This window comes from Equus quagga, chromosome 13 (genome assembly GCF_021613505.1).
Source record: "Equus quagga isolate Etosha38 chromosome 13, UCLA_HA_Equagga_1.0, whole genome shotgun sequence".
NCBI lineage: Eukaryota > Metazoa > Chordata > Mammalia > Perissodactyla > Equidae > Equus > Equus quagga.
The window spans coordinates 14,261,464-14,284,199 of NC_060279.1; the positions used below are offsets into that span (position 1 = coordinate 14,261,464).

At 39.6% G+C, this 22,736-nt stretch overlaps 1 protein-coding gene across 1 annotated transcript in view; it reads left to right on the plus strand.

Moving 5' to 3' along the window:
* Positions 1 to 2,804: 2,804 nt before the first annotated feature.
* AXDND1 (axonemal dynein light chain domain containing 1) overlaps positions 2,805 to 22,736 on the plus strand; it is a 79,539-nt gene continuing 59,607 nt past the window's right edge. The window contains exons 1-6 of the mRNA XM_046684467.1: positions 2,805 to 3,004; positions 3,386 to 3,591; positions 4,929 to 5,101; positions 5,515 to 5,618; positions 12,046 to 12,166; positions 12,777 to 12,862. Of these exons, the coding sequence (XP_046540423.1) occupies positions 3,498 to 3,591; positions 4,929 to 5,101; positions 5,515 to 5,618; positions 12,046 to 12,166; positions 12,777 to 12,862 (578 nt within the window). The 5' untranslated portion in view covers positions 2,805 to 3,004; positions 3,386 to 3,497. The remainder of the gene's footprint in view (positions 3,005 to 3,385; positions 3,592 to 4,928; positions 5,102 to 5,514; positions 5,619 to 12,045; positions 12,167 to 12,776; positions 12,863 to 22,736) is intronic.

Below are 22,736 nucleotides of genomic sequence, written 5' to 3' on the forward strand. Positions count from 1 at the left end.
TTTAGGGTCCTGTCCTTTTAGGCTCAGCTTGTATTTGGACCCAAATTAAGTTCATGAATGTGATTTATAAAACTGAAATAGCAGTTTGTGAATACATCATAAGAAATCACACGTGAGTGGCATGCTCAGGTTGGCTTGGTTGCTGCATTCTCTGTAGGGGCTCAATTTACTGTATGATGAGAAAGGTGAATTTATCCTAGACTGCATCAACACCTGTGTCAGGTACTGTGCTGTGCACTGAAGATACACTTGTTAACGCAAAAGCATGTTTTTTCCTGTAGGCACACCCACGTGGAATCAGAACGAGGGTACTTAGATGAATAAGGATAAAACTAAGACAATCTGAGACATCATTTCAGTTTTAGGGATGCCCTTCTTGTGTGGAAGCAATTAATACCAGAAGCCACTCTTCCCCAGGGAACTGTTTGGCTGAGCAGCGCCTAGATTTCTTTCTTAGTGTCTCCTTTTAAACATTTCTGATTGATGCCTTCATTCTTTAGCTACATTAAATACAAATACTGGCCTGCTTCCCACTCAGACTCCTTCCAGGAGCTTTGCATCCTGTATTTAGGTGCCTACAGATGTGGCCCACACACTTAGAAGATGAGTGGGTAAAAAGGAGATTGGTGCAGAGGCACACCCACTGTTTATTGTTTGTTCCCACTTCAGGGCACGTTTGGTGATCACACTGACTGGCTCTTCTGAGATAATGTCTTGTCCACCTGAAGCCCTGGAGGACCCTACTACTGCCTTGGTGTTAAGTAGCTGCCACAGACGTCAGCACACCAGCAAGCACAATTAGCCCTGTTTACAACTGTCACTTTTTGTGTGTCTTGACATTTTCTATTTAGGAAAATTCTTACCTGCTCATTTTACATTTTGCTGTAGTATTTTCCATCAAAGACCACAATAATATTTTACCTTACTCCATTTTAGGGTTCCCTTGGTATAATTCAAAATTATGAGAGGAGTTTCCGAGGAGTAGCAATTGCCGTCTTAAATAGCTGTGGTCTTCTTGTAATGTTCTTATGTTCTCATCCATTCTTGTGCTTACTGTTTCATATACTTCCACAACTTTAACCCGGACCTTTGCTCAGCAAATGGTGTGTATAATCACCACACCGTTGCACAGGATAGAGAATGAAAAGTAAACTTTGATGTGTTTTTCTTCTCACCACATATCCAACCACTTCCTAAATCCTCTAGATTTACTTTCTGTGTATCGAATCTGTTCACGTATCTCCATCTCTTCTATCTATGCCCTACTTAGATTTTTTCTTTTAAACTAGGTTAAGAATATGAAAGATGAGTTACTTTGTTCTTCCAGTATGTAAATGTTTGATAAACCATGGATGCTGGAGTTTGGGACCTCTTAGGTTCAGTATCCTGGTTATGGTTCCACACTATAATGTGGAGTCACACCAGTCAGGAGGGAGGAAGAAGGCAAACAAGCTGGGGAAAAACTCCCTCCCACCTACTTGTGCATTGCTTCTGCCCATTACCTGTTTTGATGGTTGCCAGTCCTTAAGGAGAACTGTGTGTGCTGTATGAGGGCTATATGCGTGTATTTTAATTCTTGGGAAAATCCAGAGAAAAATTAGGGTGATGGGAGATAAGGCTAAAGGCTAACATGCTCAGACATCCAAGGTGTTTGACTAGGAGAGTTAAAAGAGGCCATAGAGATTGTATTTCTCTTTTCAACACTTTGCTCATATACCTCATTGGTATTATTGTAATGATGAGCCCTCTAGGACCAGTACAACTGACACCATCTTATCAACAGTAATTAAGAGTGGTTCTTTCAGCAACTGAGACTCCTTGTCCTGTTCAGGCCAGTTAAGACCACGAACCCATCAACTGGGCTTGCACAAATGCCCAATAAACGAACTTTTTGACCACAAAGGACTGAAAACTCCACCCTTAGATCACACTAACACCACCATTTTGTGAACATGGGTGTTATGAAGAGCCATGAAGCCTGATACACTTGCAGATCTTCAATTACTCACTTTTCCTTAACACTAATCATTTATCTCCACACTTCAGACGGCCCTGCCCTTCATCCCATAAATTCTGCCTCAAGCCCTGGATCTGAGAGCCGATGCCTCCTGTCTCCTTGCAGATCCATCCAGCAATAATGCTGATTTCTTTTCCCAAAAGCTGATGCTGTAGTAATTGGCTTTTTTTATGCTCATCGGGTAGGAGAACCCCATTCTTGTGCAGTAACATTACCTAGGAAACCAGAAACCAGAGAGTTAAAGTCTATCAACACAGAAGCAATAGAACTGTCCAGCTGATTTTCAAAATCATGTATTGAAATTGTGCCAGGCACTGTGCTTGGGAGTATGACCACTGAACAAGATAAGGTTTCTTCCTTCCTGAAATTTATTTTCTATACTAGACGCATCTAGACGCTGGGATTCCACCAGCATAATTTGGCATTAAGGCTCCATCTTAATACAAAACGATCCCTGGTGGCGGTGAGGAGCGGGGTCTCACCTCCTCGGTGCTAATGCGTTTATCACATTCTATCCTGAGAACAGGTATTTAAGCAAGAAGACCAAATGGTTTTGCTTGGGTTGGCTCCGTCTAAAGTGCCAAAAAAAAGAGTCTCGACCCAGGAAGGCCTTCCGCATGCTCCGGGGGCGGTGCTTGGGTCCAAGGAAGACCATCAAAATGTCAAAGACGGGGCAGCATCCAAAATAAAGCCTCAACTGATGGGGGACGGGGAGAGAGACCCCGGCCACCACTAGCGCCTGCGCATAGGGCTCGGCCTGCGGGCGGGAGTCCAGGGATCAAGACACTTTCCGACTCCGTGAGAGGGGCCTCATTACCCATTTTTACTCTCTGTTGCGACTGCACCTGTGCCGTTGGGATTGTTTCTTACGGTCTCCTTCCTTCGCCGGCACCTCCGAAGGCAGCCCCGGTCGCGGATTGCGAAGGCTCGGGGTCCTGGGTTTCCATGACGACACGCAGGCGTTCCAGGAAAAGGCGAGGCCACAAGGTACCTGGCGGGAAACACAATTTACGGGTATGGGTTGAGAGTGTCCGATTCCCATCGCTTGTGAGGCCGAAACGGCGGGAACTGTGCCCGGCCCCGAGTCCGCGGAGCTGGCGGGCGCGAGGGCGCTGCCTGTGGGCGAGGCCGGGAGCCGAGAGGACCGGCCTGGAGCGAGGGCGCCGGCGGCTGGTGCCGGCGGTTGCGGGCTGGGCCGAGGGTGTCCTTCCCGGCCTGGGCCCCGGCCCTGACCACAGGCTTCTTGGGCGCCTCCGATGACCTGCGAGAAGACAGAGGTCTCCCCAAGGAAGGAAAACCCACGCTAGATGAATTGTCAACTCCGATCTTAACATAAGCATTTAACAAGTCTCATTTTTCTGTCTGCAGGACAATGTGGCAGCCCTGCCAAGTCCCGGCACGCCGCTGACTTGTTTCTAGGTTAGCTTTATGGAGAGAGATTTCAAATTACTAACGGGAGTGCTAGGAGGCATTGTTTATTATGTCTCTCCCGAAAACGCCCTCCAAATTGCCGAACTCCGCCTCGACGCCTGAGGGCAAAAAGTTAAAAGTCTCTGCACCCAAGGAAGAGACAGGTAAAGTTCTTCAAGGATTCCCGCAAATAGTCATGGCCACAGGCGGAGATCACAGTCTGTTCACCGTTTTCCTTGATCTGAGATTTCAGGATACGTTAGCTTCGTTTCCCAATACACTTACTTCAGTAAAATCAAAAGCTGTTCCTTTCATAGTATTTTGAGTCAGAGTCCTGTGTCGCTACTCCACCCAAGGGCTGTATTTCTAATTTTTTTCCAAATGCTGATGAGTTATATTGTTTTAAATTCACTCTACTTTAAATACCAATACCACTTATATGAAACTACTTTTTTGGATACCTGGTCTCTGACTTTAAGGAATTAGTTTGTATCAGGTTTTAATAATTATTCTAAATGAAGATAATTCCTTGTTTAGGATTTTTATTCATATACAGATAAGTGCAGATCTGTCCTAGAATAAGAATCAGTTAGACCCATTCCTACCCCTGCTAACGCTTCCTCCCGCTCATCTCATCTTGGTTTTACGGGAGATTGTGCTAAAGCCCCCACCGAACCATTTTGTGCTTCCGCTCGCCCCCCCCCCCCCCCCCCCCCCCCGCCCCCGTCCTCTGATATTCTAAATCTATCCCAAACTCTCAAGAGAGAGAGATTTGGTTATGTGAACTTGGGAGGTTTTGATGGTGATCAAAGCATGAGACCTCATTATAGAAATTAACATAAGCCACACGGTGGGAGGGGCATAGATTAGTGGAGAGTTCTTTAAGAGAGACAGCCCGACTCTCCTTGACTGACTTCAGAGATGACCTTTTCCTGTGTAGCCCTCCTGCCTACGTTTATAACCCCATCGCCCTGGTCAAGCTCTTCTCCTCTCTTCACTTCCAACAATCCCAACTCTACTTTTACATTTTAACCCAACTCAGATCCCTTCCGCTCTATGAATGCCCCGATTTAATGCAATTGTTCCCACCTTTGAACTGATACAGAAAAAATTACTCAATAATTTGACAGTTTTGAGGAGAGGAGATTTCTTTTGTGTTTTTCATATCAAAGGGAAATTAGACATTCATCTTAAGGCTATCCTAGTTAATTGAGTAAGTGAAGTGAGTTTTAATTTTCAACTTTGAATTTAGAATAACAGAGGTTCATCTTTGTATCTGAGTTTTTGAATCCGTGTCTGATGTGTGAACAGGGCAGGCAATATGAGTTTCTTTTTCTTGACTAGATGATATTCAGTGTTTTTAAAGTTGTTACTATTCTTGGCAACCGGAAGCAGTGTTTCCTGGTTACAAACATTTTGATGGGATTGATCAAGCAGCCTGTGAATCTCCAATTAACTCTGCAGAAAACTAGTCAGCGTTTCTTTCTCATTACTTTCTTAGGACTTCCTGAACTAAGGGAGAAAAGAAATATGGTGGATCGTTCAAAACCCCTTCCTACCTCCCTTCAGAATGAGTTCATCCCTGAGGAAGTTCTTCTTTCTCTGACCTATGCAGCCAATGCCGGTCCTTGTCCTGAAAACTTATTGCCCCCTAAGAAAATTAAAACTGCAAAGGTGTGTATATACATATAAAAAGTACTTGGGAACATTTATCTTTTCAGTATCCAGTTCATTAAGTATTTATTAAACATATCTTATATATTCTAGATTGTCTTAAAAATGTTTTAAAATTAATTTCCTAGATTGAAAACTAAAACTAAAATTGAAAACTAAAATGCTCACATATTTCCATTAACCTGTTTTTATGGGATTTACCTAAATGATCATTACTACTCTTAGTCTTGATATTTTTCTCTCACTATTGAATTGGTCTAGTTTCAGTCTTTCTCCACAGTATCAAATAAAAATTCTGCTCTTTTTTCCATAGAATATGCAAATACTCAATATAAAACTCGAAACAATTAAGAATAGCTTTCATTTGTCTAGAGCGCCCTCTGCTGTGTATTTGTGTTTTTGCTTTTCCCCAGGGTACTCTTCTGCGCCCTGTTGACCCGGTCTGGCATCACCCTGTTCGAAGGAATAAGTTCAAATACCTGATTGACCATCCCGTTTCCCTTACTGGAGCTGGAAGGTAAAAAGGGAAGATAATGGGGTAGATGCAGATGAATGGAGTCATTTTCTCATTTTGTATGATTTCTTTGGGAGGGGCAGGGTTGGAAAAATCATAGAATCACAGATTTTAAAGCTTGAGTATATTTGATGAAGCAGAATACAATCTGAACAGGGCACAAGACCAGCTTTTTGTGTATGATTATTATCAGCAGGATGGCAGTAGGGCTGGCGGTACCTACTTTTGGTTTAAGTTTACTTTTTTGCATGCTTGTCCCCTTACTCTCCGCTTCGTTGTACCCCAAAAAGGGACAAGATCAGACAGGCAGAATGCCATCAGTGCTTCTTTCATTTGTACATCTGAAATGAGCTGGGTAACGTAGCTTCATGATGTGCAACCTTGAAAAAACAAGTGCTCAATCCCTGATTTTCTTCAAAGTGAACCCTTAGCTTTTACACGGTTTCAGATCAAATCAGCAAATACTATATGTGGTTTTTATATCATTCCTAAAAATATTCTAAATGTCAGAATTTTTCCTGTGAAGATTGTGACCTGCAATTTTCTATGTCAGGTCCATTTATCAGTTTACTCCCTGCATGTCCCTTACTGAAGTATCACTTCGTCTGAAAGAAATGTTTAAACTTATTAATCCTCAGGGAAATGATTTAGTCTTTCCGAGTTCCATTTTCTCACTCGTAAAAAGGCAATGATAGACTTGCTCCATTTTGTGTACCTTCAGGGATGTTGTAAAGCACAAATGAGATAATGGATACAAGAGCACTGGGAAAACTATATAGTACTATGTAAATATAAGGTGGTATTGCTCAGCTATGTCCCAGTGCTAGAAAACTGGCAGAAACTTGGCCTGTTGACTTTTGTGTCCTGGTGCTTTAGTGTCATCAAGTATCTGTACTGTATTTTACATCTTCAGATCGTGGCTATAATTATTAAGAGTAATTATCAGTAGTTATGAGATGTTTGAAGTACTCTGAAAAAATAATTAGCTATATCTGAATGTGGCAATAAACTGATATTAATGTTTTAATGTCAAATGACTTCTGACTTGGAATTTTTAAAATGTGAAGTTGTGTGTTGTGGCAGACAGGATAATGGCCTACCCCCAGAGTGTCTTCACTCTAATCCTCGGAACCTGTGAATACATATCTTATGTGGCAAAAGGGGCTTTGCAGATGTGATTAAGGTAAGGACCTTGAGATGGAGAGTGTCCTGGATCATCAGGAAGGGCCCAACCGAATCGCCCGAGTGTTAAAAGTGGAACAGGTAGGAAGTTGAACGGGTCAGAAAGATGAGACAAAAGACGGAGCAGCACAGATCCGAAACGTGAGAGGGATTCACCCTGCTGTTGCTGGCTTGGAAGATGCAGGAAAGGAGGACACAAGCTAAGAACTGCCTTGGCCACTAGAAGCTGGGAATGGCCCTCCGCTGGCAACCAGCAAGGAAACAGGGATCTCAATCCAAAGACCGCAAGGAACTGAGTTCTATTTACAACCCAAACGGGCATGGAGGTGGATGGTCCCCTAGAGTATCCAGGAAGGAATGCAGCCCTGTCAACACCTTGATTTTAGCCCACTGAGCCCTGTGTTGGACTTCTGACCTACAGAACTGTAAGATAATAAATCTGTGTTGTTTAAGCTGCTAAATTTCTGGTCACTTGTTATGGCACCAGTAGAAAATTGATAACATGTATGCAGAATTAATAGAATTCATAACAAGAGGTAACTTTCTAGCAACCTTAAATATTCAGAGCACAGCAGTAAAATACAAAACGACCAAACAAATAGCCTCTGAGTAATATTTTTTGATAGCTCTCTCAGAGTTGAGTGCAGAAAATAAATACTGTAGACATCTTAAGCAGGATATTGAGTATTTACCAAATTATTGGAAGGGCTAAAGGAGTGAGTGTGAAGCAATGCCTTTGGGAATAACTCCCAGAACAGAATGGAATTAACCCCTCATAGAGTCTACTGCCTCCAAGGCTGCCACAGAGTTCAGGAGTATGTTCCCTAAAAATGGCCAATAGGCACATGAAAAGATGCTCAGCATCATTAGCCATAAGGAAATGTAAATCAAATCACAATGAAATACTATTTCACACCCACTGGGATGACCAGAATCAAAAAGTGGATAATAACATATGTTAATGAGGATACAGAGGAATTGGAAGTGTCATGCATCACTGGTGGGAATGTAAGATGGTGCAGCCTCTTTAGAAAGCAGTTTGGCAGTTCTTTAAAAAGTTAAACATAAGGGCTAGCCCCATGGTTTAGTGGCTAATTTTGGCACACTGCTTTGGCAGCCTGGGTTCGTGGGTTTGGATCCCAGGTGAGGACCTACACCACTCATCAGTCATGCTATGGCAGTGACCCACATAAAAAAAGTTAAAGATAGAGTCACCATATGACCCAGTAATTCTCCTAGGTGTATACTCAAGACAATTGAAAATATATGTCTACACAAAAACTTTACATGAATATTCATGGCAGCGTTATTCATACAGCTAAAAAGTGGAAACAACCCAATTGTCCATTAATCGATGAAAGGATAAACAAAGTGTGGTATACAATGACATATTATTCAGCCAGAAAAAGGAATGAAGTAGTGATACATGCTACAACATTGATGAACCTCAAAAACATGCTAAGTGAAAGAAGCCATTCACAAAAGGGCACATATTTGTATGTTTCTGGTTATATGAAATGTGCAGAATAGACAAATCCATGGAGACAAAAAGTAGATTAGCGGTTGTCGGGGGCTAGCAGGACAGGAGAGTAGGGAATTGCTGCTAACGGGTAAGGGGTTTCTTTTTGGGATGTTGAAAATATTCTGAAATTAGATACTGGTGATGGTTGTACAACTTCATGAATGTGCTAGAAACTTATAAATTGGACTCTTTAAAAACTGGCCAGCCTGGTGGAATAGTGGTTAAGTTTGCATGCTCCACTTCAGCAGCCCAGGGTTCATGGGTTCAGATCCCGAGTGCAGACCTACACACCGCTCATCAAGCCATGCTGTGGAGGCATCCCACATAAAATAGAGGAAGATTGGCACAGATGTTAGCTCAGGGCCACTCTTCCTCATGAAAAAAAAAAAGTGAATTTTATGATATGTGAATTATATTGCAATAAAAATATACCCCCTTAACTGTTATCCAAGGATCAGGAAGCTGACGTCAAGAAGCTCTCATTGCTGTGGCTCTTGCTGCACTGCCTCTCTGGACCTGGGGAGCTGGAGGATGGACTCTGGAATGTCGCTTCAGGAAAACCACGTTTTCATGATACTGCAGGCAGAATCAGCTAAAACATGGCAGGAAAATGGCTTCTGCCTCACTTCTACTTCCAAAATCTTGGAAAAGTACATCTGCTTGTAGAACTTAGTTCACACCCAGAATCCTAGCTGCAGGAGTATCTAGGAAAGCGCTTTCCAACTTCTTCAATTCAAAGGGGGCGTCCAACACACCCCAGGGCCTGCTGTATTTCAGGACTGTCCTAGGCATTATAATTATACCCAGAGAGTCCTCAAGAAACTTCTAGCTTCTTAAGTCATAAGTTTTCTTAACAGCCACAAAGTTTTAAATAGATTTTAAAAAGACTTAATGTTGCTTAAAAAGCATATGTCAGTTATTTGGAAAATTGATATCTCTGAAATATTTCATTCCCTGACAACTTCAGAGAAAAGACATGCTTATTTATGCTCATAACTCATCCAGTGAACATTTGGAGAAAAATTTGAAGTATGAAATCAGTTTGATAATCTGGGGTCTGGAGAAAGGGATGAAGAATTTCTTAAAGTCTGATGAAGTCTAGTTTTTATGTTATAGCTAAGAATCAAAGTTCTGTTTTATTTCTTTGAATAAAAATAGATTTTCCAGAAAAGCGGAAGCAGGTGATTTGCCACAAAAGTTTTGTGAGAAATAAAACATATCTCTAATTATTTTTAAAAGAAAAATTATATTCCAACAAATAAGTAAAACATTTCCTCTAAAAATAAATTATATAAATAAAATACCCAATAGTTCAATAACAGAAACATAAAAGGCTCCTAAAATTACTCTTTGAGAAAATTTGTATGACAGTTACCAAACCAACATTTCCTTTAGAAAGATGTGTGTGTGTATATGTATACGTATGAAACGTTCATTGTTCTGGCTAACAAAGTCATATTTGCCAACTTTTCTGTTATTGGTGTGATAAAAACTGATGTTCCATCATCCTGAGAGCAGCTTTTTTGTAAATAACTTTATTGAGATATCTTTGACACATAAAAATTGTTTATATTTAAGGTGTACAACTTGATAAATGTTTTGATAAATGTATACATTGTGAAAAGATCACCGCAATCAAGCTAAATAACTTATCCATCACCTCTGTATAGTTACCATTTGTGTGTGTGTATGTGTGGTGTGAGGATTAAATTTAAGATCTATTCTCAAAGCACATTCCAAGTAAACAATATAGTATCGTTAACTATCATCATGCTGTACATTACATCTCCAGAACTCATTCATCTTGCATAATGAAACTTTGTACCGTTTGACCGACATCTCATTTCCCTCTCCGCCTCCATTCCCTCACCTTACAAATAAGTGAGATGATGCACCATTTGTCTTCCTCTCTCTGGCTTATTTCACTTAGTATAATGTTCTCCAGGTTCATCTATATTGTCACAAATGGCAGGATTTCCTTCTTTTTTTAAGGCTGAATAACATTCTGTTGTACATACACACCACGTTTTCTATATCCATTCTTTTGCTGACAGACATTTAGGTTGTTTCCATGTCTTGGTTGTTGTGAAGAATGCTGCAGTGAACATGGAAGTGCAGGTTTCTCCTCAAGATCCACACTTCATTTCCTTTGGATCTAAACCCAGAAGTGGGGTTGCTGGATCATACGGTCGTTCTATTTTTTTTTGTTTTTGAGGAAGATTAGCCCTGAGCTAACTGCTACCAATCCTCCTCTTTTTGCTGAGGAAGACTGGCCCTGAGCTAACATCCGTGCTCATCTTCCTCTACTTTATATGTGGGACACCTACCACAGCATGGCGTGCCAAGTGGTGCCATGTCCACACCCGGGATCCAAACCAGCGAACCCTGGGCTGCCGAAGCAGAACATGCGCACTTAACTGCTGCGCCACCAGGCCGGCCCCTATTTTTAATTTTTTTTGACAAACGTCTATACTGTTTTCCTTAAAGGCTGTACCCATTAAAACTGGGGAGAGGGGCAGAGACATCTGGAAATTATATGCAGTAAGTGGCATGATTATAACTGTGCTATAGGGAGATGAATCTGGCAGAAGTAGAATTTAGAATATGCTAGAGAGACTTGAGAATCCACAAAAAAGTAATGACAATTTAGACTAGTGATTTGGTATCGGCAAGAGACAAGAGGACCAACCACTAGAATGATATGAGGGTGGCTCTAAAAGTGAGTGATGGATGGATATTGAGGGCAAAGGATGGGAAGGAATCAGTTATGGATGCTGAGATTTTGCATAGTAGAGTGGTGGTGCTAGCTGAAAGAATTAGTGAATATAGGAGGGTGAAAAGTTAGAATGGTGGGAAGATCATTCACTTGTATCTAGAGGTAGCAAATGTGATCAGGAGAGATTTGATGGCATTGCCAAGGGAGAAAGTGTAAGGAAAGAAGAACAGAGAGATGAGGACAAAATATTATAGAGCATTTTCTTTTAATAGGCAGGAGGTCACAGAGAAGTCCAAGAAGGAGTAGTTGGGATGAAAGAACCAGGAGAGTCCAGTGACACAGAAGATAGAGGAAAGGAGAGTGTTGTTAAAAAGAGAGGTGATCAACCCTGGAAAATATCCCAGGAAAATAGTGGAAGATAAACGTAGCAGCGGAAAGTTGTCATCAGCTTTCTGAGAATGGTTTCGGAAGAGAGAGAGGGGTAGAAATCAGATTGCAGAGAAATTTCAAGAAATCCGATGCTTAAAAGAAAGTGAGAGTTAGATTGATCGATTGGTTGATAGATAGATCATGATAACATGACCGAATGCATGGTCAAGGGAAGATTTTTAGGAGGGGGAAAGTCCTGAGTTATAGACAAAGGAATATTCCGAGAGAAGAGGAGATACACAGAAATTATGATTGGTGGAATGAGATCCCTGAGGATGTGGGCAAAGATGAAATCAAGGACCTAAGTGGAGGAAATAACCCTGGGGAAGAGAACACATATTAACCTGAGATTGAAGGAAAGGAAAGAATTTGTGAGGTGAATGAGAAATTTGAGGTGGAGAAGAGAAAGATGTGAGGGGAAACTCGCGTCTAATGTGTCAGCCTTCCTAGTAAAGGGTGAGGTAAGGAGACCAGGTTTGTACCCCTTTTTACCGCTAAAGGAATGTGTGTGGACCTTACCTAGTCTTATCCAGTAGCCAGACAGGAATTTTATTTTTAATTATACTTTTCTTATTTTTTAGGGATATTTCTTTTCTGTATGATGTTAAATACGTTAAAGGAGAGACTAGGGAGTGTACAGTTTTCCCCCCACATTTGGACCGTTCATTACAGCCACATGATGGTGTCATTGTGCCTCATAAGGTAAATACAGTATTTGACAAATAATTTCCTCTCCCTCTTTCTACTTTAAAAACAAAATCATTTCCCCAAAAGATAAAGCAATGTCATACAATAATAACCTGCATTGCTTATAAGTTTTTGTAGCACTGTCTAATTATTTCTAGAAAAGGGTTTTTAGTGGGAAAAGATCAAAGATATTTTAAGCCATTTTACAAACTACAGTTATCCACTTTAATCTAGACAATACAATATAGGAGACTAGTTTTTGTTTTTGTTTTTTTTTTAGAAATCCACAGTTTAAAGTTGTGAAATTCTTATTTTTGGCATGCTGCTGAAGTGGATTTTAAATTCCTACTGAATTTTAATGCATCATTAGATTTCTGATATATGGGACATGTGCAACTAATACTAAAACCAAGGTTGCTCTTTAATTCATGGTTATTTTTTTAATGCATGCTCCAATAAAAGTTTTTGCTACTTGTCATGACCCATATTCTTAATATTGTTACTTCTGTAATTAGAATCTCTTAACTTAATAAATAGTATCCCTTGCTGTAGGAATTAGGATTTGTGCAACTCTGTTTTTCTTGTCTATTAATGTTTCTTTTTGTCATTATTTCTTTTTTTTCAGCCAAAGAAACTAACGGATACTTTGATTCCTGAAGAATTTCATATTGTGTCAAATACAGGAGTTTCTGGTTTGGAGTGTTACCATGAGTGAGTACTATTATATATACTGAATATCTGACAAGTTGCACTGTTTCTTCCTTCCCAGACATAGAGGCACCTGAGAATAGTTCACTCATGTTCCTAGGCGTTATCTACACTAAAATGAGGAAGCATTTGGCCTACCATCCTAAGACAATTTAAGAAAAGTATCCAAAACTAATGAAAAAGTCTTACTTGAACGAGTTTGGGATTTTAGTGATTAAATTGTTCTATGTGTTTTCTTACGGTGTAATTTTGAATTTAAAAAAATAGATCTTTGATGGGCAAAAACTGAGTGCCATCCCATCCGAACAAGAACGAGACAAGGATGCCCTCTATCACCACTCTTATTTAACATAGTTCTGGAGGTCCTGGCCAGAGCAATCAGGCAAGAAAAAGGAATAAAAGGAATCCAAATGGGGGGGGAAGAAGTGAAACTCTCGCTGTTCGCAGATGACATGATCTTATATATAGATAACCCCAAAGAATCCATTGGAAAACTTTTAGAAGTAATCAACAACTACAGCAAAGTTGCAGGGTATAAAATCAATTTACATAAATCAGTAGCATTTCTATACTCTAATAATGAACTAACAGAAAAAAAACTCAAGAACACAATACCATTCACAATCGCAACAAAAAGAATAAAATACCTCAGGGTGAATTTAACTAAGGAAGTGAAAGACCTGTACAATGAAAATTACAAGGCTTTTCTGAAAGAAATGGATGATGACATAAAGAGATGGAAAGACATTCCATGCACATGGATTGGAAGAATAAACATTGTTAAAATGTCCATTCTACCTAAAGCAATCTACAGATTCAATGCCATCCCAATCAGAATCCCAATGACATTCTTTACAGAAATAGAACAAAGAATCCTAAAATTCATATGGGGCAAAAAAGGACCCCGAATTTCTAAAGCAATCCTGAGAAAAAAGAACAAAGCTGGAGGCATCACAATCCCTGACTTCAAAAGATACTACAAAGCTACAGTAATCAAAACAGCATGGAACTGGTACAAAAACAGATGCACAGATCAATGGAACAGAATTGAAAGCCCAGAAATAAAACCACACATCTATGGACAGCTAATCTTCGACAAAGGAGCTGAGGGCATACAACGGAGGAAAGAAAGTCTTTTCAACAAATGGTTCTGGGAAAACTGGAAAGCCACATGTAAAAGAATGAAAATTGGCCATTCTTTTTCACCATTCACCAAAATAAACTCAAAATGGATCAAAGACCTAAAGCTGAGACCTGAAACCATAAGGCTTCTAGAAGAAAACGTAGGCAGTACACTCTTTGACATCAGTATTAAAAGGATCTTTTCAGACACCATGTCTTCTCAGACAAGGGAAACAATAGAAAGAATAAACAAATGGGACTTCATCAGACTAAAGAGCTTCTTCAAGGCAAAGGAAAACAGGATTGAAACGAAAAAACAACCCACTAACTGGGAGAAAATATTTGCAAGTAATACATCTGACAAAGGCTTAATATCCATCATATATAAAGAACTCACACAACTCAACAACAAAGAATTAAACAACTCGATCAAAAAATGGGCAGGAGACATGAACAGACGTTTCTCCAAAGAAGATATACAGATGGCCAATAGGCACATGAAAAGATGTTCATCATAGCTGTGCATCAGGGAAATGCAAATCAAAACTACACCAAGATATCACCTTACACCCATTAGAATGACAAAAATAACTAAAACAAATAGTAACAAATGTTGGAGAGGTTGTGGAGAAAAAGGAACCCTCATACACTGCTGGTGGGAATGCAAACTGGTGCAGCCACTATGGAAAACAGTAGGGAAATTCCTCAAAAAATTAAAAATAAAACTACCATATGATCCAGCTATTCCACTACTGGGTATCTATCCAAAGGGCTTGAAGTCAGCAATTCCAAAAGTCCTATGTACCCCAATGTTTATTGCAGCATTATTTACAATTGCCAAGATGTGGAAGCAACCTAAGTGCCCATCAACAGATGACTGGATAAAGAAAATGTGGTATATATATACAATGGAATAATACTCAGCCATAAAAAAGAACAAAATTGTCCCATTTACAACAACACAGATGGACCTTGAGGGAATTGTGTTAAGTGAAATAAGCCAGATAGAAAAGGACAATCTTTGTATGACTCCACTCATATGAGGACTTTAAACCTGTGGACAAAGAGAACAGATTAGTGGCTACCAGGGGAAATGGGGGTGGGGCGTGGGCACAAAGGGTGAAGGGTTGCACCTACAACACAACTGACAGACAATAATATACAACTGAAATTTCACAAGATTGTAACCTATCATTAACTCAATAAAAATTTAAAAAGAACAAAAATAGATCTTTGTTCTGAATGCTTGACTATGCCTCTTTAGGAATGGTTTTGAACAATGACTATGTAGACAAAGGAAAGTAGCCCTCTAAGCTGGAATCTCATAATGCACGCTCTGGGGCTTAGGTCAAGACTGCAGACTAGTCATCTCCAGTTTTCTTTGATTTGTGTTTATGTGATTAAAAATGGGATCTTAACAAACTACAACTTTGGACTAAGGTTTTATAATAAAATATCCAGAAGTGTCACTCTTTTTACTTTATCCAATACATATGTTACATGGCACTTCCTTATGACGGTGGGTTTCAGAACAATATTTTTCCAAAGAGAACTAAATGGAACGCATTTTTGGGGTAACTTTTTATTTTTATATAATTTCAAGATTATAAAAAAGTTACAAAAATATGACAAGGAACTCCTATGTACCCTCTATCCTGACTCACTGAGTGTTTACATTTTTCCTCTTTTGCTCTAATACACACATGCATGCACACACACATTTTTAAACTATTCAAGAGTAAATTGGAAGAGGAGAGTGACGTCAGCAACATGGCAGAGTGAGCTGTTCCCTTTATCTCTCCCCCTTCAAACTACCACTAAATGGACATTCATTGATCAACTGAGTACACCCCACACAGCACAATAGGATTCCTGAGAGACATGTGCAGCTATACATCTGAACGTGGATGGACTACCCCTGGGGAGGTGGTAGAGATAGGTGAGCACTCTCTGGCCCCTAGCAAACCTGTGCATGTGTGAGACTGCTCTCCCAGTTGGAGCACCCATAGCACTGCTGCAGCCCTGAGGGTGGGAGTGCACCGCAGTGCAGCTGTGGGAACAGGTAACAGCAACCCTGAGCCCCTGCATGATTGCTTTCCAACCTGGTGGGAGAGCCCACAGTGCTGCCCCAGTCCCCAGGGAGTGGCCTAGGCTTGGACCCAGTGGGCAGGCCCCACCCACCAAGCACAACAGTTGGTGTGACCTAGGAGGAGATGATGGTGGATATGTGCATCCAGGTGAACGAGTTCCCAGCAACTGCAAATGCCCATAGTACTCCTGTGGCCCCGAACTGGGGAGTGCATCTTGGCAGGACTGTGGGAGCAGGTGGCAGCAGCTCTGAGTCCCCATGTGATCAGTTTCCCATCTGATGGGGGAGCCCACAGTGCTGCCCTCATCCCCAGGGAGTGGCCCAGACTTGGAACCAGTGGGGAGACCCCACCAACCAAGCACAAGAACTAGTGTGACCTAGGAGGAGACAGTGGTGGATCTGTGCACCTGGTTGACTGGGTTCCTGGCTGCTGTGAAAGCCCATAGTACTGCTACGGCCCCAAAGTGGGGAGCCTGTCTCAGTAGGACTGTGGGAGCAGGTGGCAGCAGCCCCGAGCCCCCGCATGATCACTTTCCCATTTGGTGGGAGGGCCCACAGGGCCGCTGTAGTCCCAAGGAGTGGCCCAGGCTCAGACAGGCACAGAAGACAGGGATCATGGTGGGCTCAGCATACACAGCTCCTGCTGCCTCCCCAGTGGTGGCAAATGGAATCTGCAGCTAGATACCATCATTATGCAAAGGCACAAATCCACCCCATCAAATACTCTGAAGAGGTATATTAATACTCCAGATGAGAAGGAAATAGACAAACACCCAGAAATCAATCCTGAAGGAACAGAAATTTATAGTCTAAATGACAGAGAACTCAAAATAGCTATCATAAAAACTCAAGTTACAAGAGAACTCAGAAAGACAGTTTGATGAAATCAGGAATAAAATTAATGAACAGAGGGAATTCTTCACAAAAGAAATTGGTTTTTAAGGAAAAACCAATCAGAAATGTTGGAGATGAAAAACACAATGAATGAAATAAAGAAAAATCTGGACTCCCTAAATAATAGAGCTGACATTATGGAGCACTGAATTAGCAATTTAGAGGACAGAAAATAGATGCTTCAGATGGAAAAGGAGAGAGAGGTAAGACTAAAAAGAAATGAAGAAATTCTTCGAGAAATATCCAACTCAATAAGGAAACGCAACATAAAGATTATAGGTATTCAAGAGGGAGAAGAGAGTGAGAAAGAGCAGAGAGATTGTTCAAAGATATAGTAACTGAAAACTTCCCAGACGTGGGGAAGGGGCTGGAATTACATGTAAAAGAAGCTAATAGAACTCCTAATTACATCAATGTAAAAAGACCTTTATCCAAGGCGTATATTAGTAAAACTGGAAAAAGTCAATGACAAAGAAAAAATATTAAGTGCAGCAAGGCAGAAGAAAATAACCCACAAAGGAACCCCCATTAGGCTTTTAGCAGATTTCTCAGCAGAAATCTTATGGGCTAAGAGAGAGTGGAACAATATATTCAAAATTCTGAAAGACAAAAACTTTCAGCCAAGAATACTCTATCCACCAAAAATATCCTTCAGACATGACGGAGAAATAAAAACTTTCCCAGATAAACAAAAGCTGAGGGAGTTCATCACCACAAGAGCCCCGCTACAAGAAATGATCAAGAAGGCCCTCATCCCTGAAAAAAAAAAGAAAGGGTTTTCAAAGCCTTAAGCAAGGAGATAAATAGACAGACAAAATCAGAAAATTTCAGCTCTCTATCAGAACAGATTAGCAAACACTTAATTATAACATTAAAGATAAAGGGAAGGAAAACATCAAGAATAACTATAATCACTTCATTTTAACCACGAACTCACAACACAAAACAGAATAAGTTGTGACAATAATAACTTAGATGGGGAAGAGGAAAGGGATGGAACCTGCTTAGACTAAGGAAATAAGATTCTATCAGAAAATGGCCTATCTCATCTACGAGATATTTTATACAAACCTCATGGTAACCACTAAAAAAAAAATCAGAACAGACACGAATGATAAATAATGAGAGAACCATCATATAGAGCCAGCAAACTGAATTGGCAATCCCAAATACACAGGATGAGAAACAAGATAAGTACAGAACAACTGGAAAACAAGTGATAAAATGTCAGCATTAAGCCCTCATATGTCAATAATCACTCTAAATGTAAATGGATTGAATTCTCCAATCAAAAGACACAGAGTGGTGGGATGGATTGACAAACAAGTCCAAACAATATCCTGCCTCTAGGAAACACAGCTCTAAAGACAAACACAGGCTCAGAGTGAAGGGATGGAAGACGATACTCCAAGGTAATGGCAAATGAAGGCAGATGTTGCCATACTTATATCAGAGACAGTAGACTTCAAGATAAAAAAGACATTGAGAGGCAAAGAGAGGAAGTATATAATGATAAAAGGGACACTCCACCAAGAGGACATAACACTTATAAATATATATGCACCTAACACAGGAGCACCAAAGTACATAAAGCAACTATTAATTGACCCAAATGGAGATATTAACAGCAACACAATAATTGTAGGGGACTGTAACACCCCACTTACATCAAAGGATAAATCATCCAGGCAGAAAGTCAACAAGGAAATAGTGGAACTAAACAAAAAACTTGACCAGATGGAGTTAATAGATATATATAGGACACTCCATCCAAAATCAGCAGAATACAAATTCTTCTCATGTGCACATGGAACATTCTTAAAGATAGGCCTTATGTTGGGAAACAAGGCAAGCCTCAATAAATTTAAGAAGTATTAAATCATAGAAAGCGTCTTTTACAACCATAAGGCTATGAAACTAGAAATCAACTACAAAAAGAAAGCTGGGAAAGTGACAAACATGTGGAGACTAAACAACATGCTACTGAACAACCAATGAATCATGGAAGAAATTAAAGGAAGAGTCAAAAAATATCTGGAGACAAATGAAAATGAAAATACACCATACCAACTCATGTGGGATGCAACAAATTGGTCCTAAGAGGGAAATTCATAGCAATGCAGGCCCACCTTAACAAACAAGAAAAATGTCTAATAAGCAATCTTAAACTACAACTAGCAGAACTAGAAAAAGAAGAACAAACAAAGCCCAAAGTCAGCAGAAGGAGGGAAATAATAAAACTTAGAGCAGAATAAATGAAATTGAAACTGAAAAAACAGTAGAAAGGATCAATGAAACTAAGAGCTGGTTCTTTGAGAAGATAAACAAAATTGACAAACCCTTAGGCAGACTCACTAAGAAAAAAGAGAAAAGCTTCAAATAAATAAAATTAGAAATGACAGAGGAGAAATTGCAATGGATACCACAGAAATACAAAGGATTCTAAGAGAATAATATGAAAAACTATATGCCAACAAATTGGACACTCTAGGAGAAAGGGGTAAATTCTTAGACTTATACAACCTCCCAAAACTGAAGAAATAGAGAATCTGAATAGACCAATCACAAGTAAAGAGAGTGAAATAGTAAGCAAAAACCTCCCCCAAAAAAGTCCAGAACCAGAAGGCTTCTCTGGAGAATTCTACCAAACATTCAAAGAAGATTTAGTACCTCTCCTTCTCAAAAAATTGAGGAAGACAGAACACTTCCTAATACATTTTACAAGGCCAACATCACCCTGATCCCAAAGCCAGACAAGGACAACACAAAGAAGGAAAATTAGAGGTGTATACTGCTTCTGAACATAAATGCAAAAATCCTCAACAAAATATTGGGAAATTGAATACAGCAATACATTAAAAAAGATCATACACCACGATCAAGTGGGATTTATACCAGGGACCCAGGGATGGCTCAACATCTGCAAATCAATCAATGTGATACACCACATTAAGAAAATGAGGAATAAAAACCAGATGATCATCACAATAGACGCAGAGAAAGCATTTGAGATCCAACATCTATTTATGATAAAAACTCTCAATAAAATGGTTATAGAAGGAAAGTGCCTCAACATAATAAAGGCCATATATGACAAACCCAGAGCCAACATCATACTCAATGGGTAAAAACTGAAAGCCATCCCTCTGAGAACAGGAACAAGACAAGGGTGCCCATTCTCACCACTCTTATTCAACACAGTACTGGGGGTTTTGGCCAGAGCACTTAGGCAAGAAAAAGGAATAAGAGGAATCCAAATTGGTAATGAAGAAGTGAAACTCTCACTATTTGCATATGACATGATTTTATATATAGAAAACCCTAAAGAATCCATCAGAAAACTATTACAAATAATCAAAAACTACAGCAAAGTTGCAGGGTACAAAATTACCTTGCAAAAATCAGTTGCATTTCTATACTCTGATAACAAACTTACAAAGAGAACTCAAGAATACAATCCCATTTACAGTTGCAACAAAAATAAAATATGTAGGAATAAATTTTACCAAGGAAGTGAAAGACATATACAATGAAAACTATAAGACATTATTGAAAGAAATCGAGGATGACATAAAAAAATGGAAAGATATTCCATACACATGGATTGGAAGAATAAACATAATTAAAATGTCCATACTACCTAGAGCAGTCTACAGATTCAACGCAATCCCAATCAGAATCCCAATCACATTCCTCACAGAAATAGAGCAAAGAATCCTAAAATTGATATGGGGCAACAAAAAATCCCAAATAACTAAAACAATCCTGAGTAAAAAGGACAAAGTTGGAGGTATTACAGTCCCTGACTTCAAAATATACTGCAAAGCTGTAGCAATAAAACAGGAGGTACTGGCACAGAAACAGACACACAGGTCAATGGAACAGAACTGAAAGCCCAGAAATAAAACCACACATCTACAGACAGCTAATCTTCGACCAAGGGGCTAAGAACATACAAGGGAGAAAGGAGTCTATTCAATAAATGGTGTTGGGAAAACTGGACAGCCACATGCAAAAGAATGAAAGTAGACCATTATCTTTCACTATACACAAAAATAAACTCAAAATGGACCAAAGACTTGAAGGTAAGACATGAAATCATAAGACACCTAAAAGAAGATATAGGCAGTACACTCTTTAACATCAGTCTTAGAAGTACCTTTCCTAATACCATGTCTACTCAGCCAAGGGAAACAAAAGAAAAAATAAACAAGTGGGACTTCTTCAGACTAAAGAGCTTCTGCAAGGCAAAGGAAACCGTGAACAAAATCAAAGGACAACCTGCCAACTGGGAGAAAATATTTGTAAATCATGTATCTGACCAGGGGTTAATTTCCAAAATATACAAAGAACTCATACAACTCAACTACAAAAAAAAAAAAAAACCCAATCAAAAAGTGGACAGAAGATCTGAACAGACATTTTTCCAAGGAAGATATACAGATGGCTAATGGGGAAATGAAAAGATGTTCAACATCACTAATCATTAGGGAAATGCAAATCAAAACTACAATGGGATGTCACCTTACACGTGTTAGAATGACTCTAATTACCAAGATAGAAAAAAATATATTGGAGAGCATGTGGAGAAAAGGGAACCCTCATACACTGCTGGTGGGAATGCAAACTGGTGCAGCCACTATGGAAAACAGTATGGAGAATTCTCAAAAAATTGAAAATAGAAATACCATATGACCCAGCTATCCCACTACTGGGTATTTATCCAAAGAACTTGAAGTCAACAATTCAAAGAGACTTTGCAACCCTATGTTCATTGTATTATTCACAATAGACAAGATGTGGAAGCAACCCAAGTGCCATAGAATGATGGTGAATGAATGAATAAAGAAGATGTGGTGTGTGTGTGTGTATATATATATATACACGATAGAGTAGTACTCAGCCATAAAAAAAGACAAAATCATCCCGTGCAACAACAAGGATGGAACTTGAGGGTATTATGTTAACCAAAATAAGGCAGATAGAGAAAGGCAAACACTGCATGATTTCACTCATATGTGGAAGATAAACACATGGACAAAAAGAACAGATTAGTGGTTACCAGAGGGGAGGGAGGGTGGGGGCTAGGCATGAAGGGTAAAGAGGCACATATTTATGGTGACTGACAAATAATGTACCACTGAAATTTCATAATGTTATAAACTATTATGACCTCAATTAAAAAAAAAAAGAGTAAATTGGAGACATCATGACCATTTATCGCCAAATACTTTATTGTATATTTCCTAGCAACCCACTAGTTATAGATCTTTTTGATGACTTTTTTAAGCTCCATCATTTCTTCTATATTTATTAGTTGGCATTTTATCATATAGACTCATGGATTTCTATTTTATTCAGTGGTTTTTCTTTATTCTTATTTATTTTGGTGTTCACATTTTTCCAGATTTGGCCAATGCCAGCTCCTTTGAGCTGGCTCTTGTGTTCTTTGGACATGTCACTATCGTTCTTTGAATGTTCCCTTATTTTCTGGCTCAACAAGGTTTCCAGGTTCGTCTTTCATTTCCCAACTCCAACTCTGGAATGAGCTCTGAGTCATTTCTCCAAGGAGTACTGATTCCTTTTAGTGGTGATTGGTACTTAGGAAACAAGATCTGGATGTTAGATGTGCTCATTGCTCCTGGGGTATCATCACTTCCAGTGCCTCTCACCTACTCATTTTTGAAACTTTATTTTGAGTCTATATTCCCTGGAGATTCTTCACTGATCTAAATTCTGAAAATAGACCTTATTAACCAATGGTATTCCAAC